This window comes from Carcharhinus amblyrhynchos, unplaced genomic scaffold (genome assembly GCF_965287045.1).
Source record: "Carcharhinus amblyrhynchos unplaced genomic scaffold, sCarAmb.v2.hapA chromosome_142, whole genome shotgun sequence".
In the NCBI taxonomy this organism is placed as follows: domain Eukaryota; kingdom Metazoa; phylum Chordata; class Chondrichthyes; order Carcharhiniformes; family Carcharhinidae; genus Carcharhinus; species Carcharhinus amblyrhynchos.
This window is the reverse complement of record NW_027649882.1, coordinates 113160-139788: the sequence shown is the minus strand read 5'-3', so window position 1 is coordinate 139788 and position 26629 is coordinate 113160. Positions and strand designations below refer to the sequence as shown.

Sequence of the window (26629 nt, the reverse complement as noted above, 5' to 3'; positions counted from 1 at the left end):
GTGACACAGTGGTTAACACTGCTGTCTCACAGGGACACGGTGGTACAGTGGTTAGCACTGCTGTCTCACAGGGACATGGTGGTACAGTGGTTAGCACTGCTGTCTCACAGGGACACGGTGACACAGTGGTTAGCACTGCTGTCTCACAGGGACACGGTGGTACAGTGGTTAGCACTGCTGTCTCACAGGGACACGGTGACACAGTGGTTAGCACTGCTGTCTCACAGGGACACGGTGACACAGTGGTGAGCACTGCTGTCTCACAGGGACACGGTGATACATTGGTTAGCACTGCTGTCTCACAGGGACACGGTCACACAGTGGTTAGCACTGCTGTCTCACAGGGACACGGTGACACAGTGGTTAGCACTGCTGTCTCTCAGGGACACGGTGACACAGTGGTTAGCACTGCTGTCTCACAGGGACACGGTGACACAGTGGTTAGCACTGCTGTCTCACAGGGACACGGTGACACAGTGGTTAGCACTGCTGTCTCTCAGGGACCTGGGACTGATTCCTGGCTTGGTTCACATATGTGTTGTATGTGAAAATAATAAATCAAATCAATTCAAATCAAATCAGTCTTTCACATCTTGAGGTGGAATATCGGCATGATGGCTTTACCAATGAACTTATGTAGGTCGATGATGTGCACAGGACGGCTGTGAGTGAGACTGAATTTACAAGGCTCAATGTAGACATTGTAGACAAATTCTTCAATCTTTCCTCATACCCCAGTCCTTCCATACCAGGCAACATCCTGGTAAACCTCCTCTGCACTCTCTCCAGAGTCTCCATGTCCTTCCGGTAGTAAGGCGACCAGAACTGGATGCAGTACTCCAAATGCGGCCTAACCAACGTTCTGTTTAACTGCAACATTAGACTCCAGCTCTTATATTATATACCCCTTCCTATAAAGGCTAACATACCATAGGCTTTCTTCACCACACTCTCCACTTGCACTGCCACCTTCAAAGACTTGTGCACTTGCACCCCCAGGTCTTGCTGCGATTCTATACTCCTTATGGGCTTACCCTTTATCATATAACTCCCCCCTACATTATTCCGGCCAAAATGCATCACCTCACATTTATCCAGATTAAACTCCATTTGCCAAGTATCTGCCCAATCCACCAGCCTATCAATATCCCGTTGTATTGCCAGACACTGCTCCTCACTGCCCGCCAATCCAGCCATCTTGGTGTTATCAGCAAATTTGCTGATCACACCACCTACTCCCTCTTCCAAGTCATTTATATACACTACAAAGAGAAGAGGTCCCAGTACCGAGCCCTGCGGCACACCACTAGTGACAGACCTCCAGCTAGAAAAAGACCCCTCCACTACTACTCTCTGACTCCTCTTTGCAAGCCAGTTCTCTACCCATCTAGATACCTGACCACATATCCCATGAGCTTTAATCTTCTGTACCAACCTACCATGAGGGACTTTGTCAAACGCCTTACTGAAATCCACATAGATGACATAGAACATAGAACATAGAACATAGAACATTACAGCGCAGAACAGGCCCTTCGGCCCATGATGTTGCGCCGACCAGTTACAAAAACAATGACCCACTAGCCTATACCAATCCCTTTTCGTCCATAAACCTATCCAGAGATCTCTTAAACGCCCCCAAACTAGACGCATTTACAACTGCAGCAGGTAGGGCATTCCAATCCCTCACCACCCGCTGGGTAAAGAACCTACCCCTGACATCCGTCCTGTAGCTACCCCCCCTTAATTTAAAGCCATGCCCCCTCGTGCTAGTTTTCTCCATCCGAGGAAAAAGGCTATCACTATCCACCCTATCTAAACCTCTAATCATCTTATATGTTTCAATAAGATCCCCTCTTAGCCGCCTTCTTTCCAACGAAAACAACCCTAAATCCCTCAGTCTCTCCTCATAGGACCTCCCCACCATACCAGGCAACATCCTAGTAAACCTCCTCTGCACCCTCTCCAACGCCTCCACATCCTTCTTGTCCTTCGTCGACCGTCTTTGTCACCTCCTCAAAGAATTCTACCAGATTCGTGACGCAAGACTTCCCCTTGACAAAGTCATGCTGCGTATCCTTAATCAGATCGCAACGCTCTAAGCGCACATACATCCTATCCCTAAGAATCCTCTCCATCAACTTACCTACCACTGACGTTAAGCTCACCGGTCTATAGTTACCCGGACTATCCCTCCTACCCTTTTTAAAAAACAGTACCACGTTCGCTATCCTCCAGTCCTCTGGGACCTCACCTGTGTCCAAAGAGTGGAATCGGCTGCCGTCGGTGATGGTGGAGGCAAATGCAATAGGGTCTTTTAAGAGGCTTTTGGATGAGTACATGGTACTTAGTAAGATAGAGGGTTATAGGTGAGCCGAGTAGGTAGGGATATGTTTAGTGCAACTTGTGGGCCGAAGGGCCTGTCTGTGCTGTCGTTTTTCTGTGTTCTATTTCTATGTTCACAGGGGATAGCATTGTTGCCTCACAGCACGAGGGGCCCTGGTTCAATTCGAGGCTTGGCCACTGTCTGTGCATATTCTGCACGTTCTCCCAGTGTCTGCGTGGGTTTCCTCCTGGTGCTGCTGTCTCCTCCCACACTCTGAAAGTTGTGCGGGTTAGGTGCATTGACCATGTTATATTTTCAGTCAGTGTACGGACGCCGGAGTATGGTAATTTGGGGATTTTCACAGTTACTTCATTGCAGTGTTAATGTTCTCATATTTGTGGCAGTAATGAATAAACTTTACAAAACATGTTCTCCGCGAGATCTTACTGTGCACACATGACCAATAAAATGGATTCTGCATTCTGCTGACTAGGTGAGCGATTAGAAGTGAACTGGTGTAATATGTAGTAGGCAAAAAGAATTCTGTCTCAATCTTTTACTTAAAAAGGAATAGTGTTTGAGTTCACACGTCTATGGATAGTCACAGCACACAGAAGACAACCTAGCCCATAGGCCCTGTGACATATGTCAGTGGCTAAAATAAATAATAACTGGATACAGAGATTCCACAGAAACAAGAGCAACAAACCCAGTACAGTAAATGACAAGAAAATCAATACAGCCTTTCTAAAATTCACAACTGAACACAGGGGATGGGACTTTACAGCCTCACTCTTCCCGAAGCTGCAAAATCCCATCCGTGTTCAACAGACCTTCCCACGCCCCACCCCTCGCCTGTTCCGATTCCCGCGGCAGCTGGGCCGGTGAAATTCCAGCCAGAGACTTACCCGGAACACCAACAATCGCCAGGAGGGGATAGTAAAAGCATTGGATCACGTACAGTAGATATCGAATCCGATAAACTGATGTCATCCACCAATCATCTGCAGTAAACTCAGAAATCCAATAGAATAAACTCCTGCCCTCAATTGGAACATTCCAATCCATTGTTCCCAGATTCTGACCCATTGTTGGAACATTCCAATCCATTGTTCCCAGATTCTGACCCATTGTTGGAACATTCCAATCCATTGTTCCCAGATTCTGACCCATTGTTGGAACATTCCAATCCATTGTTCCCAGATTCTGACCCATTGTTGGAACATTCCAATCCATTGTTCCCAGATTCTGACCCATTGTTGGAAGATTCCAATCCATCGTACTCAGATTCTGATCCATTGTTGGAAGATTCCAATCCAGTATTCCCAGATTCTGATCTCTCCTCCCCCTCCCTCACTCTCCACAGCCACTGATCTCTGTTAGTGTCCGAGTTGTCTCTCCCGCTGACTCAATGAGACTACACATTGAACGGAATTCCTTATTAATAGAAGAGGGAAAACCCTTTCCGCACACTAATCAGATCCATGGAGACTCACATCATTTACAGTCACTAAACAAACAGCTTCATTTAACCCTGATCAATCCTACACTTTTTGTACCCAAAATTGAACAGTTAAAGCCTAGCTGGGGTGTTGAGCGTCAGCGCGGTATGGAAAGTTGGAAACAATGTAGGGTCAGTCCATAATTTTTTCAATATTCATTCTATATAACAAACATCCCTCTGTCAGCATTCATTCCTAGAGGGCTAGAAAACAGAAGCAGGAGTGTACTGCTGAGGTTTTATAAGACTCTGGTCAGGTCACAATCAGAACATTGTCAGCAGTTTTGGGTCCTATATCGAAGGAAAGATGTGCTGGTCTTGGAGAGAGTCCACAGGAGGTTCTAGGGAATAAAAAGCGTAATGCATGAGGAATGTTTGAGGTCTTTGGATCCTTATTGGATGGAGTTTAGAAGGATGAGGATATGCATATCATTCAAACTTACAAAATAATGAAATGCCTGGATGGAGTGTTCTTGGGGAAGGTGATTCCATTCGAAGGAGAGACTAGGACAGAAGGGTACAGACTCAGAGGAAAGGGATGACCCTTTATAACAGTGATGTGGAGATGCTGGTGCTGGACACGTGGGCACAGAGAGAAGTCTTACAGTACCAGTTGTCCAGAAGGAGCAGCCTTCTGAAAATTTGTGATTCCAAGTAAATCTGTGCGACTTTAACCTGCTGTTGTGAGACTTTTTAATTTAGAAATGTCACGAGGAGGATTTTCTTTGGCCAGAGGGTGGTGAATCTGTGGAATTCATTGCCACTCAGGGCTGCGGAGTCCAGATCATTGAGTGTATTTAAGACAGAGATAGATAGATTCTTGCCTGGTAAAAGGATCAAGGTTTACAGGGAAAAAAAAATGGGCAAATGGGTTTGAGAAACTTATCAGCCTTAATTGAATGGTGTAGCAGGCTTGATGGGCCTAATGGTTTAATTCTGCTCCGATATGTTATTGTCTTTCGATATCAGGGTTGTGGGTTTTAATCAGGATTGCTACAGATTGCTAAATCCAAGCTTTAGTCGATCTCTTGTACAGCTTATATGCAGAAAAATCTTAGTAACGTACTTCACATAGGTCAATATCTCTGCATTTCGTACAGTAAAATCTTCACTAGAATCATAAGATAGAACGATCTCTCAGTGTTACGCACAGTCTAGTTTTAGCAAGAGCTTCAGATAGAACTGTCTCTCAGTCTTACGCACAGTCCAGTCTTAGTAAGGGGGTTCAGACAGAACTATCTCTCAGTGATACGCACAGTCCAGTCTTAGCAAGAGGGTTCAGATATAACTATCTCACAGTGATACACACAGTCCAGTCTTAGCAAGGGGGTTCAGATATAACTATCTCTCAGTGATACGCACAGTCCAGTCTTAGCAAGGGGGTTGAGATATAACTATCTCACAGTGATACGCACAGTCCAGTCTTAGCAAGGGGGTTGAGATATAACTATCTCTCAGTGTTATGCACAGTTCAGTCTTAGCAAGGGGGTTGAGATATAAATATCTCACAGTGATACGCACAGTCCAGTTTTAGCAAGGGGGTTCAGACAGAACTATCTCTCAGTGATACGCACAGTCCAGTCTTAGCAAGAGGGTTCAGATATAACTATCTCACAGTGATACACACAGTCCAGTCTTAGCAAGGGAGTTCAGATATAACTATCTCACAGTGATACGCACAGTCCAGTCTTAGCAAGGGGGTTGAGATATAACTATCTCTCAGTGTTATGCACAGTTCAGTCTTAGCAAGGGGGTTGAGATATAACTATCTCTCAGTGTTATGCACAGTCCAGTCTTAGCAAGAGGGTTCAGATATAACTATCTCACAGTGATACACACAGTCCAGTCTTAGCAAGGGAGTTCAGATATAACTATCTCTCAGTGTTATGCACAGTTCAGTCTTAGCAAGAGGCTTCAAATATAACTATCTTACAGTGATACGCACAGTCTTAGCAAAAGGGTTCAGACAGAACTATCTCACAGTGACATGCACAGTCCAATTTTAACAAGAGGCTTCAGATAGAACCATATTTCAGTGTTATGTCCAGTACGATCTGAACAAGAGTTTTCACATCGAACTGTCTCTCAGTGTTACACAAATAACAACCTCATCAAGAGGCTTCACATCAAACTTTCTCAGCATTTTCTATTGTGAGCTCGTCAGGAGGCCAGAGTAATTTTGGGAGAGTGTGGGAGAAGGACACAGGACACCCAAACAGAATCAGCAGCACCATGTGGAGAGTGTGAGAGGGGGACACTGGGACAGACAGTCAGCACCATGGGGAGAGTGTGAGAGGGGGACACTGGGACAGACAGACAGACAGCACCTTGAGGAGAGTGTGAGAGGGGGATACTGGGACACTGGGACAGACAGTCAGCACCCTGAGGAGAGTGTGAGAGGGGGACACTGGGACACTGGGACAGACAGTCAGCACCCTGAGGAGAGTGTGAGAGGGGGACACTGGGACACTGGGACAGACAGACAGCACCTTGAGGAGAGTGTGAGAGGGGGACACTGGGACACTGGGACAGACAGTCAGCACCCTGAGGAGAGTGTGAGAGGGGGATACTGGGACAGACAGTCAGCACCCTGAGGAGAGTGTGAGAGGGGGACACTGGGACACTGGAACAGACAGACAGCACCCTGAGGAGAGTGTGAGAGGGGGACCCTGGGACAGACAGTCAGCACCATGGGCAGAGTGTGAGAGGGGGACACTGGGACAGACAGTCAGCACCCTGAGGAGAGTGTGAGAGGGGGACACTGGGACACTGGGACAGACAGACAGCACCCTGAGGAGAGTGTGAGAGGGGGACACTGGGACACCAGGACAGACAGTCAGCACCCTGAGGAGAGTGTGAGAGGGGGACACTGGGACACCAGGACAGACAGTCAGCACCATGGGGAGAGTGTGAGAGGGGGATACTGGGACACTGGGACAGACAGTCAGCACCCTGAGGAGAGTGTGAGAGGGGGACACTGGGACAGACAGTCAGCACCCTGAGGAGAGTGTGAGAGGGGGACACCGGGACAGACAGTCAGCACCCTGAGGAGAGTGTGAGAGGGGGACACTGGGACAGACAGTCAGCACCCTGAGGAGAGTGTGAGAGGGGGACACTGGGACAGACAGTCAGCACCCTGAGGAGAGTGTGAGAGGGGGACACCGGGACAGACAGTCAGCACCATGGGGAGAGTGTGAGAGGGGGACACTGGGACACTGGGACAGACAGTCAGCACCATGGGGAGAGTGTGAGAGGGGGACACTGGGGCACCGGGACAGACAGTCATCACCCTGAGGAGAGTGTGAGAGTGGGACACTGGGACACTGGGACAGACAAGCAGCACCATGGGGAGAGTGTGAGAGGGGGACACTGGGACAGACAGACAGCACCATGGGGAGAGTGTGAGAGGGGGACACTGGGGCACCGGGACAGACAGTCATCACCCTGAGGACAGTGTGAGAGGGGGACACTGGGACACTGGGACAGACAGTCAGCACCTTGAGGAGAGTGTGAGAGGGGGACACTGGGACAGACAGTCAGCACCTTGAGGAGAGTGTGAGAGGGGGACACTGGGACAGACAGTCAGCACCATGGGGAGAGTGTGAGAGGGGGACACTGGGACAGACAGTCATCACCCTGAGGACAGTGTGAGAGGGGGACACTGGGACACTGGGACAGACAGTCAGCACCTTGAGGAGAGTGTGAGAGGGGGACACTGTGACTGACAAGCAGCACCTTTGATCAAATTCCTGCCCTTTGTCAGTAACCAATGTCGAGTTCCCCTCCGAGCCACTCATCATCCTGACTTGGCAATATATCGGCCATTCCTTCGTAGTCGCTGGGTCAAAATCCTGGAATTCTCTCCTTGATGGCATTGTGGTCAAACCATAGCACGTGGAACGCAACGATTCAAGAAGGCAGCTCACCACCACTTTCTCAAGGGCAAGGAGGAATGGGCTAGAAAAACTTATCCCTGATCTCTCCTCTGTACCTACCCCCTAGCTGCTTAAACCTGTGTCCTCTCATAGCGACCATTTCAGCCCTGGGAAATAGCCTCCGAGAATCCACCCGATCAATACCTCTCAACATCTTATACACCTCTATCAGGTCACCCCTCATCCTTTGTCTCTCCAAGGAGAAAAGACCGAGCTCCCTCAACCTATCCTCATAAGGCATGCCTCCCAATCCAGGCAACATCCTTGTAAATCTCCTCTGCACCTTTTCAATAGCTTCCACATCCTTCCTGTAGTGAGGCGACCAGAACTGCACACAGTACTCCAATGGGGCCTGACAAGGGTCTTATAAAGCTTCAGCATTACCTCCCGACTCCTAAACTCAATCCCTCGATTAATGAAGGCCAGTACACCATAGGCCTTCTTGACCACATCCTCCACCTGCGAGGTCAATTTAAGAGCCCTATGGACCCGGACCCCAAGGTCTTTCTGATCCTTTACACTGCTAAGGGTCTTACCCTTGATATTATACTCCTGCATCCCATTTGACCTGCCAAAATGGACCACTACACATTTATCTGGGTTGAAGCCCAGTCTTGCATCCTATCTATGTCACGTTGCAACTTCTGACATCCCTCCAGACTATCCACAACACCACCAACCTTCGTATCATCGGCGAACTTACCAACCCATCCCTCCACTTCCTTATCCAGGTCATTTATAAAAATGACAAACGGCAAGGGTCCCAGAACCAGATCCCTGGGGCACTCCACTGGTGACCGACCTCCATGCAGAAAAAGACCCATCCACAACCACTCATTAAGCACCTCTGCTATTTCTACCAGTTCTTTACAAACTTTCCCACCTTCACATTTTATAGGTCCTATTCCTTCACATCCCATCCTTTTACTCGTCACATATTTGTAGAACACCTTGGGGTTCTCATTAATCTGACCCGCCAGGGCCTTCTCATGACCCCTTCTGGCTCTCCTCATTTCCTCCTTAAGTTCCTTCCTACAAGCCGTATACTCCTCCAGATCCCTAACATCTCCTAGCTCTCTGAACCTTTTGTAAGCTTTTCTATTATTTTTGACTAGATTCATTACAACTTTTGTGCATCACGGCTCCCGTAACCTACCAAAACCTCCCTGTCTCATTGGAACGTTGTCGTGCAGAGCTCCAGACAAACATTCCTTGAAAATCTGCTACATTGGTACATTTCCCTGAGAAAACCTCCTTCCAATTTACGTCTCCAATTTCCTGCCTGATGGCTTCATATTTCCCCTAACTCCAGATAAACACGTTCCTATTGAAAAGAAATGTTAAGAAAACCAAGAGAAATCATATCGCATTGTCTCTTTAAAAGCCATGTGTATTTGTTCTGCAGCAGAGCAAAACAGGCTTTTGAATTGGTCTATTTATTTTAAAGCAAACACTTAAAAACACAGAACCAATTGAATTCAAGTTCGAGTGTTGTTGACAGCCTCAAGCCGCTCAAATTACAGGAATAATGAGAGAAAACTCTTGGTATTTAAACCGGACATGGGAAAACAAAGGTTGGAGCAACCTTGTCACCTCTGTAGGCAGAGGAGGGAGAGGAGAGTCTCTCACTTGGAATCCTGCAGCAATATAAACAGATTCATCAAATCAGCATCTAAATAGACAGAGAAACTAACTCAGAAAGTATTCCAGAAAAAAGTCCATACTTCCGACCGATGCCTGGTATTATATTATTGGAGAGTCACTATATTATGAAATGATTTATTTTATTACTCCTGAATGGGTCTTGTAAATGGAACAACATTCTATTGTGGAGCTAATTCAGTTTGTTAATTGTTTTAGTAAGGTTGTAGCCAGTTCTAAAATAAAGATCTGTTAATTGTTCATATAGAGAGTGTCCAATCTTGCTTTAATTTTCCAAAGCCAGTAGGTTCCTATTATCTCACACTAACTTACTTAAGATTACGAGGTGAGGTATATCTCTTTTTTTGGGGGGAGAGGGCAGGTTCTAAAATCACGCAGAGGGAACCATCACCTTGTAACAGCTGCAGTGAAGTTACTGCGAAAACCCCCTAGTTGCCAAACTCTGGTGCCTGTTTGGTCAGGAGAATTGGTCAACTAGTACGTCTTTCGCTATGTGGGGGGGAAACGGGAGCACCCAGAGGGAGCCCACACAGACATGGGGAGAACCTGCAGACTCCACAGAGGCAGTGACCCAATCTGGGAATTGAACCCGAGTCCCTGGTGCTATGAGGTGGCAGTGCCAACCATTGTGCCACAATGTCACCCCAATCAGAAGATGATAAACAATGGGGTAACTTTTACCATCCTGATCACCACGGGAATCGGAGTGAGTGAGGGGCGGACCTTGGAAAGGTCCATTGACCTGGGGTGGGATTTCCCGGTTTTGTGGAGAGCGAGGCTGGAAAATCCCGCCCATTGTTGGGAGCGCTGCAATTAGCTGATGACTCTGATTGATACACTGCTGCCTGCCAGTGATTATATTTTCCAAATCCTATCATGAGCCGTTATGATCTACTGGGGGATTTTATCGCTTGGTCAATGTCATTGAGTAAATAGTGAACCCAGTGGAAGTGGATGGACACTGAACTGTTAAAACAAAAGCTAAATAAAGTGAAAGTTGTCATTTTGAAATACAAGGGGGGGATAGGTAATACCAGAGAGTATGCTTCAGAATATCTGTGGGAATTACACCACACGTACTGCAGGATGTGCTGGGAATAACATTGCCAGTGAAATAAATCATTTCCCTTTCCGTGGTTTGGTTTAACCTGTAGTGTCCCTGGCACCTCTCTGGCAAGAACCATAGCTTTATAGAATCAGACAATGCAGGAGTGCATTCAGCCCATCGAATCCATACTGGCACATTAAAGAAAACCTCAACTTCACCTAAATCCCATCTGCCAGCACTTGGCCCAAAGTCCTGAATGTTATGATGTGCCAAGTGCTCATCCAGGGTCTTTTTAAAGGATGTGAGGCTGTGAGGATTCATAATCTACTGATAATATCACTGGACCATTACTCCCCTGTTCTTATCTAAAAGTCCCTTAAATGCTCCTTTCTTATCTGCTTCCACCATTGCCCATGGGAGCGTGTTCCACACACCTACCACCATCTCTATAAAACACCTTGCCCTTCACATCCCCTGTTGAACTTTCCCCCTCTCACCTTAAGTGTGTGCCCCCTAATATTAGACCTTTCAACTGTGGGACAGAGATTCTGACAGCCAACCCTCTCCATGCCCCTCATCATTTGATAGACTTTTCTCAGGTCTCCCCTCAGCCTCCTCTGCTCCAGAGAAAACAACCCTAAATCTGTCCAGTCTCTCTTTATAGCTCGTAGCCTCAAATCCAGGCAGCATCCTGTTAAAACTCTTCTGCACCCTCTCCAAAACCTCCACACCCTTCCTGTAATGTGGCGACCAGAACTGAACACAACACTCTTAAGTGCAACCTCACCAACATGTTATAAATTTGCAACATGACATGCTAACTCGTGTACTCATTACTCTGACCAATAAAGGCAAGTGTGCCATCCGCCTTCTTTACCATCCTATCTACTTGTGAGGCCACTTTTAGGGAAATATGCCCTTGAACCCCAAGCTCCCTCCGTACATTAATGCTGTTCAGGGTCAGACCATTAACTGTATCATTAACCGTTAATATTTGATCTCCCAAAGTACAGCACCACACATTTAGAATCATTGAATTATGTAGCATAGAAGAGGACCTTTGGCCTATTGGGTCTTCACTGACACATCAGAAACACCTGAACTCTGAGAAGTCAGTGAGATTATGAGAGTTTTGGACAGGGTGGATAGTCAGCAGCTTCTTCCCAGGATGGACCAGTCAATTACTCAGAGACAGAGGCTTAAGGTATGCAGGGGAGGTCCTATGAGGAGAGACTGAGGGATTTGGGGTTGTTTTCACTGGAAAGAAGGCGGCTAAGAGGGGACCTGACAGAAACATATAAGATGATTAGAGGTTTAGATAGGGTGGACAGTGATAGCCTGTTTCCTCGGATGGAGAAAGCTAGCACGAGGGGGCATGGCTTTAAATTAAGGGGGGGTAGTTATAGGACGGATGTCAGGGGCAGGTTCTTTACCCAGAGGGTGGTGAGGGACTGGAATGCCCTGCCTGCTGCAGTTGTAAATGCGCCTAGTTTGGGGGCGTTTAAGAGATTGGTGGATAGGTTTATGGACGAAAAGGGATTGGTTTAGATTAGTGGGTCAATGTTTTTTTTAAAAATAAGACTGGTCGGCGCAACATTGTGGGCCGAAGGGCCTGTTCCGCGCTGTAATGTTCTATGTTCTATGTTCTAAGGCGTGAGGTTTAAATGAGCTGAATGAGGCAATGTTTTACACAGGGGGTGGTGGGTGCCTGGAACTCTCTGCCAGGGGAGGTAGTGGGGGCAGATACATAGTGTTTTTTTTTATGGGCTGTGTTGACAAATACACAAAAGGATGGGAATACAGCAATATGGTCCCCGGGAGTGTAGGGGAATTTAATTAAGGAGGGCTGCATGTTTGGTGCAGACGGAAGGACCTGTTTCTGTGGGGTTTTTTTATTCTTTGTTCCCACCAATCCCATTTACCAGCACTTGGCCCTCAGCCTGGAATGTTACGTTGTGCCAAGTGCTCATCCAGCTACTTTTTAAAGGATGTGAGGCAATCCGTCTCAACGACCCTCACAGGCAGCACATTCCAGACCCTCACCACCCTCCGGGTAAAAAAAATCCTCACCGTTCACCCCCCCCGCAAACCTCCTGCCCCTCACCTTGAACTTACATCCCCTCGTGATGTCCCTTCAACTAAGGTTTGATAAGGTTCACCATGGTATGCTTCTGCAGAAAATGCAGATGTATGGGATTGGTGGTAATTTAGGTACTTGGATCAGGAATTGGTTAGCAGATAGGAGACAGAGGGTGGTGGTTGATGGTAATTATTCATCATGGAGTTCGGTTACGAGTGGTGTGCCTCAGGGATCTGTTTTGGGGCCACTGCTGTTTGTAATCTTTATTAATGATCTGGATGAGGGTATAGTTGGGTGGATTAGTAAGTTTGCTGATGACACCAAAGTCGGAGGTGTGGTAGATTGTGAGGAAGGGTGTCGAAGTTTGCAGGGTGACTTGGACAGGTTGCAGAGCTGGGCCGCGAGGTGGCGGATGGAGTTTAATGCGGAGAAGTGTGAGGTAATCCATTTCGGTAGGAATAACAGATGTGTTGAGTATAGGGCTAACGGGAGGACTTTGAATAGAGTGGAGGAGCAGAGGGATCTAGGTGTATGTGTACATAGATCCCTGAAAGTTGGGAATCAAGTAGATAAGGTTGTTAAGAAGGCGTACGGTGTCTTGGCGTTTATTGGTAGGGAGATTGAATTTAGGAGTCGCAGCGTCATGTTGCAACTGTACACAACTCTGGTGCGGCCGCACTTGGAGTACTGTGTGCAGTTCTGGTCCCCACATTACAGGAAGGATGTGGAGGCTTTGGAGAGGGTGCAGAGGAGGTTTACCAGGATGTTGCCTGGTATGGAGGGGAGATCCTATGAGGAGAGACTGAGGGATTTGGGGTTGTTTTCACTGGAAAGAAGGCGGCTAAGAGGGGATCTTATAGAAACATATAAGATGATTAGAGGTTTAGATAGGGTGGATGGTGATAGCCTGTTTCCTCGGATGGAGAAAGCTAGCACGAGGGGGCATGGCTTTAAATTAAGGGGGGGTAGTTATAGGACGGATGTCAGGGGCAGGTTCTTTACCCAGAGGGTGGTGAGGGACTGGAATGCCCTGCCTGCTGCAGTTGTAAATGCGCCTAGTTTGGGGGCGTTTAAGAGATTGGTGGATAGGTTTATGGACGAAAAGGGATTGGTTTAGATTAGTGGGTCAATGTTTTTTTTTTAAAAATAAGGCTGGTCGGCGCAACATTGTGGGCCGAAGGGCCTGTTCCGCGCTGTAATGTTCTATGTTCTATGTTCTATGTTCTAAGGTGTGAGGTTTAAATGAGCTGAATGAGGCAATGTTTTACACGGGGGGTGGTGGGTGCCTGGAACTCTCTGCCAGGGGAGGTAGTGGAGGCAGATACATAGTGTTTTTTTTATGGGCTGTGTTGACAAATACACAAAAGGATGGGAATACAGCAATATGGTCCCCGGGAGTGTAGGGGAATTTAATTAAGGAGGGCAGCATGTTTGGTGCAGATGGAAGGACCTGTTTCTGTGGGGTTTTTTTATTCTTTGTTCCCACCAATCCCATTTACCAGCACTTGGCCCTCAGCCTGGAATGTTACGTTGTGCCAAGTGCTCATCCAGCTACTTTTTAAAGGATGTGAGGCAATCTGTCTCAACGACCCTCACAGGCAGCACATTCCAGACCCTCACCACCCTCTGGGTAAAAAAAATCCTCACCGTTCCCCCCCCCCCGCAAACCTCCTGCCCCTCACCTTGAACTTACATCCCCTCGTGATGTCCCTTCAACTAAGGGGAACACCTATTCCTAGTTACTCTGTCCACGTCTCTCATAATCTTGTACATCTTAATCAGATCGATCCTCAGTAAAAAGAAAAAGGAGGCTTATGTTCGGATGAGATTGGAGGGCTCAGATAGTGCACTAGAAAGCTTTAGATTGGCTAGGAGGGAGTTGAAGAGTGAGTTGAGAAGGGCTAAAAGAGGACATGAGAAGACTTTGGCTGATAGGATTAAGGAGAATCCTAAGGCGTTCTATAAGTATGTCAAGAACAGAAGGTTGGTCAGGGCAAGATTAGGGCCAGTTACAGACAGCAGGGGGAAGTTGTGTGTGGAACCGGAGGAGATTGGAGAAGTATTGAACCAATATTTCTCTTCGGTGTTCACGCAGGGGGACATGAATATAGCTGAGGAGGACATTGGGTCGCAGGGGTGTAAAATAGAAAGTATTACGGTTGATAAAGAGGATGTGCTGGAAATTCTTGAGGGGCTGAAAATAGATAAGTCCCCTGGTCCGGATGGGATCTACCCTAGGATTCTCTGGGAGGCTAGAGAGGTGATTGCAGAGCCTCTGGCTCAGATCTTCAGGTCGTCATTGGTCTCTGGTGTAGTCCCGGAGGATTGGAGGATAGCGAATGTTGTCCCATTGTTTAAGAAGGGGAACAGAGACTTTGCCGGGAATTATAGACCGGTGAGTCTTACTTCTGTTGTGGGCAAGGTTTTAGAAAAAATTATTAGGGATAGGATTTATAGTTATTTGGAGTGTAATGAATTGATTAGAAATAGTCAGCATGGTTTTGTAGCAGGTAGGTCGTGCCTTACTAACCTTATTGAGTTTTTTGAGAAGGTGACCAAAGAGGTGGATGGGGGTAAGGCAGTTGACGTGGTATACATGGATTTTAGTAAGGCGTTCGATAAGGTTCACCATGGTAGGCTTCTGCAGAAAATGCAGATGTATGGGATTGTGGGTAATCTAGGAAGTTGGATCAGGAATTGGCTATCAGATAGGAGACAGAGGGTGGTGGTGGATGGTAAATATTCATCATGGAGTGCAGTTACGAGTGGTGTGCCTCAGGGATCTGTTTTGGGGCCACTGTTGTTTGTAATTTTTATTAATGATCTGGATGAGGGTATAGTTGGGTGGATTAGTAAATTTGCTGATGACACCAAAGTTGGAGGTGTGGTAGATTGTGAGGAAGGGTGTCATAGTCTGCAGGGAGACTTAGATAGGTTGCAGAGCTGGGCCGAGAGGTGGCGGATGGAATTTAATGCGGAGAAGTGTGAGGTAATTCACTTTGGTAGGAGCAACAGATGTGTCGAGTATAGGGCTAACGGGAGGACTTTGAATAGTGTGGATGAACAGAGGGATCTAGGTGTGTGTGTACATAGATCCCTGAAAGTTGGGAATCAAGTAGATAAGGTTGTCAAGAAGGCATACGGTGTCTTGGCGTTTATTGGTAGGGGGATTGAATTTAGGAGTCGCAGCGTCATGTTGCAACTGTACACTACTCTAGTGCGGCCGCACTTGGAGTACTGTGTGCAGTTCTGGTCCCCGCATTACAAGAAGGATGTGGAGGCGTTGGAGAGGGTGCAGAGGAGGTTTACTAGGATGTTGCCTGGTATGGTGGGGAGGTCCTATGAGGAGAGACTGAGGGATCTAGGGTTGTTTTCGTTGGGAAGAAGGCGGCTAAGAGGGGATCTTATTGAAACATATAAGATGATTAGGGGTTTAGATAGGGTGGATAGTGATAGCCTTTTTCCTCGGATGGAGAAAGCTAGCACGAGGGGGCATGACTTTAAATTAAGGGGGGGTAGCTACAGGACGGATGTCAGGGGTAGGTTCTTTACCCAGCGGGTGGTGAGGGATTGGAATGCCCTGCCTGCTGCAGTTGTAGATGCGTCTAGTTTGGGGGCGTTTAAGAGATCTCTGGATAGGTTTATGGACGAAAAGGGATTGGTATAGGCTAGTGGGTCATTGTTTTTGTAACTGGTCGGCGCAACATCGTGGGCCGAAGGGCCTGTTCTGCGCTGTAATGTTCTATGTTCTATGTTCAGTCTTCTCTCCTGCAACTCAAGCCTAGCCAACCTCTCTCCATAAGATAAATGTTCCATCTGAGGTGAACATCCTGGTGAATCCCCTCTGCACCCCCTTCCAGTGCAGTCACAACCTTGCTGTAATGTAGTGACCAGAACCGCACACAGTCATCCAGAGTTCTGTACAAAGGGGCACAGTGGATGGACTGTACTTTGATAATGCATCCTTATAGTTTTCTTAAGAAAATATATGTGTGGAATGGTAATGCGGATTGTGGAGCTTGTGTGAGTGTGTGCGGTTACAGCATTGAGACAATCCCCCAGGGTCATTGTCCTATTGGAAATTCCAGTATTGAAAATAAGTCTGAGAGTTGTTGACGTCACCTGTTTGTTCAGTGAGTGTAATGACACCAATTCAGCAAGGGATCCAAACCGCTGAACTGTTAGATTTTCTCTCCAATATATAAAGCAGCATTTTCCTAGTGTGTCAGTTGGAGAATTGCTGCCAGCTCCAAACACACCAGCCGTCAAATTATCCATTCTTAGAAGAGAGTGAGAAAGAAATGTCCCTCGGATACCTGATCAAACTCAAGATCTTGTGGGCTATTTATGATGTTGAAAAGATTTACTACCCGATTTTAGCTGTGGTTGGTGTCCCTGGTAAGTTAATACCTGGAGCAAGTCCAGGACTGTTAAAATATCTGACATCTTATTGCACGTGTCTAGCTGTTTATTTTATAAGATTGTCACAAGGTGAAAATATCGACACATCACAATATCTATTATTGGCTATAAATTCCATTTGAATGTTCAACACAATCGAATGTATGATAAATCTAAGTGTTTTTTTTGCTTTCTGTCTATCAACATTTCATTCGTTCTTTCTCTCTCTGTTTCTTTTTCCTTGTTTTTCGTTTGGTTTTCTTTTGTTCGTTCTTTTGTTCTTTCTCTCTCATCCTTTCCCTCTTGTTCTTTCTCTCTTTTCTCATTTTTTTCTCCCTTTTGTTCTTTCCCTCTCTCTTTCTCTCTTTTGTTCTTTCTCTTTCTTTCTCTGTTCTTTCTCTCTCTCTTTCTCTCTTTTGATTTCTCTTTTTCTCCCTTGTGTTCTTTCTTTCTTTCTCTCTTTTGTTCTTTCCCTGTCTCTTTCTCTGTTCTTTCTCTCTCTCTCTTTCTTTCTCTCTTTTGTTCTTTCTATCTCTCTTTATTTCATTCTTCCTTTATAGCATTTCTACAAGTTAAAATATTGGCAGTTTCTCCATCTGTTTCGTTGGTTTTAATTATAAGCTTTGTTTCTCTCTTTCTGTCTTTTATTCCTTCTCTCTCTCTTCCTCTCTTTTGTCCTTTGTCTCTCTCTTTCTCTTTTATTTCTCTCTTTCAGTCTTTATTTTTTCTCTCTTTTCTCTTTCTCTCTTTCGCTCTTTCTTTCTCTTCCTCTCTCTCTCTTTTTTTTTGTTAATGTGAATTAATTGGTTGGATCTTGATTTTGCCTATTCAATAATCTAGGGTGTAATATAGACAATGTATTTCTCTACTTATTTTACATTTGACCACGAGGTTAGAAGGAGCGGTAAATATGACTGGGATTCTGTACAAATGTCCAAATTCAATATAGATTCCATAATTATGATTTCTGACCAGTCACACAAATTTGAAAAGTTGTTGAGTGAGAATGTTAACTTTTAGATATTGTTCAGTAGTGATTAATTTCTTGACCAAGTGGAGTCAGACGATCAGGACCATTAGCTGACGCAGTAGTTAGCACTGCTGCCTCACAGCGCCAGGGACCCGGGTTCAATTCCAGCTTAGGTCACTGTCCATGTGGAGTTTGTATGTTCTCCCCGTTTCTGTGAGGGTTTCCTCTGGGTGCTCCAGTTTCCTCCCACAGACCAAAGATGTGCAGGGTAGGTTGATTGGCCTGGATAAATTGCCCCTCGTGTCAGGGGGATTAAATATGTGGGTTAATGGAATAGGGCTTGGCTGGATTTGTTATCAGTGCAAACTTGATGGGCCAATGGCTTCCTTCTGCACTGGAGGAATTATCTGATTCTGTTCTATAATTTGAAGTATGTTGACAATAACACTGCAATGAAGTTACTGTGAATGTCTCCTGGTCACCACACCCCGGTGCCTGTTTGAGTACACTGAGGGAGAACTTGGCACGCCCAATGCATCTAACCAGCACGTCTTTTGGTCTATGGGGGGAAACCGGAGCACCAAGAGGAAGCCCACACAGACAAGGGGAGAATGTGCAAACCCCACACAGACAGTGGCCCAAACCAGGAATTCAATCTGGGTCCCTGGCGCTGTGAGGCGGCAGTGCTAATGACTGTGCCACTGTGCCACCCACGTTTCTGACACTGTCCCTCCGAGGAAACATTAGTATCAAGGAGGGTGCAGCAGACAATCGTCAGAAATTTACTGTGCTTCAGATCAGTGCAGGCACTTTGCACGCACAAGGTTTAAATTTCCAGAAATATTTAAGATATAAATCTGATCAGTTGTTTGATAGCGAATTATTTTATACAATGAATAAAAATGAATTATTCCATCTGCCACTCTCTTACAAATCACCGTGGGAGGCTCAGAAGTGAAATAAACATTTCTCAAAACAAGAATTTTGAACCCATCTGCCCTGATAGGTGTTTTGGGACTCAGAAATTAGGAGCAGCAGTCGGCAAATTCAGCCTCTCGATCCTGCCCCACTATTTAATCAGATCATAGCTGATCTCTCCCTGGTCTCAAAACCACCTCCCCTCCTGCTCCCCGTGTTCCTTTATCCCTTTTTTAAATTGCAAATATATCTATCTCCTTCTTAAAACTATTCAATGATTCAGAATCCACAATGCAATGGGGGCAGCAAATTCTACATATTCACCGCCCTCTGTGAGAAGTAGTTCCTCCTCATCTCATTTTATCACCTCTCAGCCTGTACTTCTCATCTCTTGTTTGAGATTGTCCCACAATATGAAACATTTGGTCTACATTTACATTATCAATCCCATATATCTCGGTCACAGTCCCCTCTCAGCCTTCTAAACTCCAGCGAGTGTAAACCCTTTTTTTTAATATCTTCTCAGATGTCAACATGTGGCACGGTGATAATCACTGTTGCCCCACAGCACAAGGAGCCCTGGTTCAATTCCGGCTTGAGTGACTGTGTAGAGTTTGCATGTTCTCCCCGTGTAGGCGTGGGTTTCCTCCAGGTGCTCTGGTTTCATCCCATAGCTCCAAAATGTGTCGATGAGGTTAATTGGTTATGTTAAATTTCCCTTCAATGTCAGGGGGTTAGCAGAGTAACGATGTGGGGTTATAGGGATAGAGTTTGGAGGAACTGGTCGGCGCAACATCGTGGGCCGAAGGGCCTGTTCTGCGCTGTAGTGTTCTATGTTCTATGTTCTATGAACTGTGATTGGGACAGACTCAATGGGCCAAATGGCCTATTTCTGTACTGTAGGGTTTCTATGGCTCTTCCCCCCACCCAGGAATCAATCTATTAAACCTCCTCTGAACTGCCTCCAATGCCACCACATCCTTCCTGAAATGAGGAGACCACAACTGGACACAATACTCCAGATGTGGTCTCACCAACACACTTCACGATTGTAACAATGCTTCTCTACTTGGATACTCCAGTCCTCTGGATATAAACATGAACATCCCGTTTGCATTTCTTATTACATGCTGCACCTACATTCCGACTTTCTGTGATTCATGAACACAGACACCCAGATCCCTCTGCCCAAAAGGATTCTGAATCTGCTTTCTGGCTTAGCAGCGAGCTGGACTGTAAGCCTAAACAAATAATATTTGATGAGCATAACGTGCAGTAAAGGTTTATCAGGCTGATTTTTGGAATGGCAGGTCTGTCATATGAGGACAGACTATGTCGGTTAGGATTATACACACTGGAGTTTAGAAGGATAGGATAGAAACTTCAAAAAAATCTAACATAAGAACATAAGAAGTAGGAGCAGGAGTCGGCCATCTAGCCCTTTGAGCCTGCCCCGCCATTCAATAAGATCACGGCTGATCTGATAGTGTATCAGTTCCACTTTCCCGCTTTCTCCCCTTAATTCCCCTGTCTATCAGAAACCTATCTACCCGTGACTTAAAAATATTTAGTGAGGCAGCCTCCACCACTTCAACGGGCAGAGAATTCCAGAGATTCACCACCCTTTGAGTGAAGAAGTTCCTCCTCAACTCCGATCTAAACTGCCCCCGCCTTATCTTGAGGCCGTGCCCCCTAGTCCTACTGTCCTTTCTGAGCGGGAAGAATCTCTCTACCTCTACCCTATCCATCCCTTTCATTATCTTATACGTCTCTGTAAGATCCCCCCTCATACTTCTAAACTCCAACGAGTACAGACCCATAGTCGCTCTTCATAGTCCAACCCCCTCATCTCTGGTATCAGCCTAGTGAACCTCCTCTGCACTCCCTCCAAGGCCAAAATATCCTTGCGTAAGTGCGGTGACCAAAACTGCACCCAGTACTCCAGCTGCGGCCTCACCAGTGCCCTGTGCAGTTGCAGCAAGACCTCCCTGCTTTTATATTCTATCCCTCTCGCTATAAAGGCCAGCATCCCATTCGCCTTCTTGATCACCTGCTGCACCTGCAGACTGGGTTTTTGCGGCTCATGCGCAAGGACCCCCAGATCCCTCTGCACCGTAGCATGCTGCAGCTTTTCGCCCTTTAAATAGTAATCCCTCCTACTATTATTCCTGCCAAAGTGGATAACCTCACACTTGCCAACATTGTCCTCCGTCTGCCATTTCTCCAACTGTGTAACAGGGTTAGACAGAAAGAATGGCCCCAGTGGTGGGGGAGTCCAAAACTGGGAGTCATAATTTGAGGACAAGGTGTAAACCTTTTAGAACTGAGGTGAGGAGAAATTTCTTCACACAGAGGCGGAATTACCAGAAAAAGTAGTTGAGGTCAAACTTTGTCTGATTTCAAGAATAAATTTGATAAAACAGTTGGGGCTAAAGGGATCAAGGGACGGGGGGGATGTGGGGGTGGGGGGTGGAGGAGGGTGGATCAGGATATTGAATTTGATGATCAGCCGTGACCAAGGTGAATGCTGGAGCAGGTCCAGAGGGCCGAATGGCCCACTCTCGCTCCCAGTTCCACATTTCTATATCTATTGGGGAATTACAAATTCACAGCAGCTAAATGGAGTTAAATCATTGGTCTGCCATGATCTATTTGATTCTGTTAACCCTTCCAAGTTGTGAAATAGACAAATACTGTCCATAAATAAATGTCTTTCCGAATTCCTGAGTGACTGGTTTTGCATTAAATCACAATGAGCATTCCTGCTTCTGCCACGTTACAACATAGAACGTAGAACATTACAGCACAGTACAGGCTCTTTGTCCTTCAATGTTGTGCCGAACTATGTCTGAACCCAAGATCAGTCTATCCCACTCCCTATCATTCTGGAGTGCTCCATGTGCCTATCCAATAACCGCTTGAAAGTTCCTAAAGTGTCTGACTCCACTATCACAGCAGGCAGTGCATTCCACACCCCAACCACTCTCTGAGTAAAAATCTACCTCGGACATCCCTCCTATATCTCCCACCATCAACCTGATAGTTATGCCCCCTAGTAACAGCTACATCCACCAGAGGAAATTGTCTCTGCACATCCACTCTATCAATCCCCCTCATGATCTTATAAACCTCTATTAAGTCGCCTCTCATCCTCCTCCACTCTAAAGAGAAGAGCCCTAATTCTCTCAACCTTTCCTCATAAGACCTACCCTTCAAACCAGGCAGCATCCTGGTAAATCTCCTCTGCACTCTCTCCAATGCTTCCACATCCTTCTTATAGTGAAGTGACCAGAACTGCACACAATATTCCAAATGTGGTCTCACCAAGGTTCTGTATAGTTGCAGATTAACCCCACAGCTCTTAAACTCAAACCCCCCGTTAATAAACTCTAACACACGATAAGCTCTCTATCCAATTGAGTGGCAACCTTCAGAGATCTGTGGATATGAACCCTAAGATCTCTCTGTTCCTCCACATTCCTCAGAGCCCTGCTGTTCGCCCTGTAAACCACATTCAAGTCTGTCCTACCAAAATGAATCAGCTTGCACTTACTGGGGTTAAACGCCATCTGCCACTTTTCGGCCCAGCTCTGCATCCTATCAATGTCTCTTTGCAGCCTACAAGATCCCTCCACCTCATCCACTACTCTGCCAATCTTGGTGTCATCTGCAAATTTACTAACCCACCCTTCAGCCCCCTCTTCCAAGTCATTGATAAAAATCACAAATAGCAGAGGACCCAGCACTGACCCCTGTGGTACACCACTGGTAACTGGCCTCCAGTCTGAATATTTTCCCCACATCACCACCTTCTGTCTTCTATGATACAGCCAGTTATTATCCAATCGGTCAAATTTCCTTCTATCCCACACATCCTTATCGTCTTCATGAGCCTACCATGGTGAACCTTATCAAACGCCTTACTAAAATTCATGTCTACAACATCAACTGTTCTACCTCCGTCTACACGCTTAGTTACCTCCTCAAAGAGCTCAATCAAATTTGTGAGGCAGGACTTACCCCTCATGAAACCGTGCTGACTATCCCGGATTAAACTGCATCATTCCAAATGGTCATAAATCCTATCCCTCAGGAACCTTTCCATTAATTTACCGACCACTGAAGTAAGACTAACTGGCCTATAATTACCAGGGTCATTCCTATTTCCTTTCTTGAAGACAGGAAAAACATTTGCCACTCTCCAGTCCTCTGGCACAATCCTGTGGACAGTGAGGACCCAAAGATCAAAGCTAAAGGCTCCACAATCTCATCCCTTGTCTTCCAAAGAATCCTAGGATATATCCCATCTGGCCCAGGGGACTTATCCACTCTCAGGTTTTTTTCAAAATTGCTAATACATCTTCCCTCAGAACATCTTCCTCCTCCATCTTATCAGCCTGTGTCACACTCTCATCCTCAAAAACATGGCCCCTCTCCTTACTGAACACTGAAGAGAAGTATTCATTCATTGCCTCTCCTATCTCTTCTGACTCCACGTACAAGTTCCTATTACTATCCTTGACTGGCCCTAACCTCACCCTGGTCATTCTTTTATTTATTTGTTCTGCATTTGGTTTGGTCAAATCCATGATTTCTTTGTCTGTTGCTGAAGAGTCTGAATGAAATCCCTGCCTAGAATGCCGTTTTCCAAATAGAACAATTGGATTCAACTGCTGGCTACAAACTCAAGTTGCAGAGTTTTTTGCTGGTTATCCGTTTATTGTGAAAATTTGTTTTATTCACTCGTAGGACATGGGCGTCGCTGGCTGGTCAGCATTTTATTATCCATCCCTATTTGCCCTTGAGATTGATACAACTGACTGTCTCGCTCGTCCCTTTCAGAGGGCATTTAGGAATAAAACACATTGCTGTGGCTCTGGTGTCACACGTAGACCAGACTGGGTAAGGACAGTAGATTTATTTCCCTAAAGGACATTAGTGAGCCAGATTGGTTTTTGCAACAGTTGACAATGGGTTTTATGGTCTTCAGTAGATTCTTAATTTCAGATTTTTTTTACTGAATTCAAATTCCACCATCTGTTGTGGTGGGATTGGAACCCGGGTCCTCAGAACATTAGTTGAGTTTCTGGATTAATTGTCTAGCAATAACACTGCTAAAGTTTAAAGTTTATTTATCAACGTCACAAATAAACTTGCATTAAGACTGCAATGCAGCTACTGTGAAAAGCCACGCTCCAGCACCTGCTCGGGCACACTGGGGGAGAATTTAGCGTGGCCAACACACTGAGCAAACACGGGTTTCAGACTGTGGGAGGAAACCGGAGCACCCGGACACAGGGAGAATATACAGACTCCACACAGACAGTGACCCAAGGCGTGAATCAAATCCGGTCCCCTGTCGCTGTGAGGCAGCAGAGAAACCACTGTGTTGCCCATGTTTCTGATACTGTCCCTCCCAGCAAATATTATTATCAAGGAGGCTGTAGCACACAATCAACAGAACTTTATCGTGGTTAAAATGATTTATCAATGAAGATAGTTTGCATGCATGAGGTTTAAATTTCCAGAAATATTTAAGCTATAAATCTGATCCATTATTTGACAGGGATTATTTTATATACTGAAAGAAAAACATGAATGATTTTATCTGCCTGTGTCTTACAATTAACCTCTTTGAGGCTCAGGGGTGGGAGACATATTTCTCAAATTTTGAACACATTTGTCCTCAGAATCCCATTGGACCATCGGCATTAGGGACAGAAATCAGCAAATTCAGCTCTTGGAGCCTGTTCCGCCATTCACTCAGATCATGGTTGAGATTTGGTCACAAATCTACCTCCCCAAATTTAAATTCAACCACCTGTTGTATCGGCGTTCGAACTGGGCCCCCAGCAGATTAGCTGAGTTTGTTGATTAATAGCCTAGCGACAATACTTGGCCATCACGAACCCCATAATGCTACAGGTATTTCTCCATTCCAATGGAAATGTACGGTTGGAGATGATTATCTGACTTCTATTTGGAATTCCCACTGATATCCTTTTTACTCACAGTTAATGCCGTGACGATCGCGATCCTGTCTCGGGGAAAGTGTGGTCTCTCCAAATGCGTTACCGGCTACTTGGTGGCCATGGCAGCAGCAGACTTATTGGTCATTGTATTTGACCTAATCCTGAGGCAGATTCCTATTGTTTATCGAGAACAGTTTGTTTTTCTGTTGGGTGTGAGAGTGTGTAACATTCACGCCGTCCTGCTTTATGCTGCCACAGACTGTTCCGTCTGGTTCACCGTCACCTTCACATTCGATCGATTTGTCGCCATTTGTTGTCAGAAGCTGAAGACAAAATACTGTACCAAGAAAACAGCCGGTGTGGTTCTGGGAACAGTGACACTCCTGAGCTGTTTAAAGAATACCTTCTGGTATTTCATGTATACAAATAGATATTGGCTTTCGAACAGTCCATGGTTCTGCCTGGTGAAGGTCTACGTATCTCGTTCAATCGCTTGGACCCTAGTTGAGTTAATACATCACATTTTAACACCCTTTATTCCATTTCTTTTAATTTTATTCTTCAATGCATTGACAGTCAAAAACATTTTAGTGGCCAACAGAGCCCGACGGAGACTCAGGAGTCAACGAGATGGGGACAGTTCCAAGGACCCAGAGATGGGGCAACGAAGGAAATCTATGGTTTTACTCTTCATTATATCTGGGAATTTCATGCTATTGTGGGTGGTGTTTATGGTTTGTTCTGCATGGAGACGATTGGATTACTTCGGATATCCAGTTTCCCTGCCCGCCTTTGTAACTGAAATTGGTTTCATGCTCCAACTCCTGAGCTGCTGTACAAACACTTTTGTCTATGCTGTTACTCAGAGCAAATTCAGAGAGGAATTGAGAAATGGAGTGAAATATCCAATCGTCATGATGATGGTACTAATTCGATAATATGATTCCCTCATTTGTAATATTAATTTGTGTTTAAGAAAAAGAGAAGAGGTCTAAATAAAGACAACTTGGGGGGTAAAATAATGGTTTGAGCTTCAATTATCTCTCAAAAGTCATTTAATAGGCACACACATTAAAAGCATAGTTAAAACAATCAAGCAAGAGATGTTTTCTGGATGTAGAGGGTTGGTTGATGTAGTAATGAGCATTTTGCAATTGTCTTCACAGGACAAGTGTTTTTTTTGGCCAATGTTACAATAAAGGGAGTACAGGAGATATGGGATTTGATGCTTCTAAAGTGAAAGTAAACAGTGCAGATACTGGAACCATGAAATAAAAATAGGAAATGCTGGGAAAACTGAGCAGGACTGGGCAGTATCTATACGGAAGAGACACAAAGTTAACATTTCATATCCAATCTGTCTCTTCTTTCTCTTCAAAGAAGGTTGCATTGAAGTGTGCGAATCTGTATCTCTCTCTGGAAATGCAACATTATCTGATGAGCTTTTCCAGAAGTTGTGGTTTCTATTTCAAGAAATTTGGTAGCTTTCATATTAATATTCGCTTTTCTATCTGAATGGATTCAACGATTGTAAAACCATTCACTGGTGTTACCATCATTGGATCCCCCACTGTCAACATCCTTAAGGTTACATCGACCAGAAACTCAACTGGACTCGCAACATGAACACAGCGGCTTCCAGAGCAGGTCAGAGGCTGGGGATACTGCAGCAAATAACTCAACTCCTGTCTCCCCTAAAGCCTGTCCACCATCTACAAGGCACAAGTCAGGAGTGCGATGGAATACTCCCCACTTGCCTGGATGGGTGCAGCTCCAACAACACTGAAGAAGCTTGACACCATCCAGGACAAAGCAG

The 26629-nt window shown here is 45.6% G+C and overlaps 1 protein-coding gene across 1 annotated transcript; it reads left to right on the top strand.

Annotated features, from left to right (window-relative positions):
- The first annotated feature begins 16853 nt into the window (after positions 1 to 16853).
- LOC145338695 (putative G-protein coupled receptor 139) lies at positions 16854 to 25751 on the top strand. The gene is made up of 2 exons (XM_080183093.1): positions 16854 to 16950; positions 24856 to 25751. The coding sequence occupies exons 1-2, from the start codon at positions 16854 to 16856 to the stop codon at positions 25749 to 25751; spliced, it is 993 nt and encodes a 330-aa protein (XP_080039219.1).
- Positions 25752 to 26629: the final 878 nt, after the last annotated feature.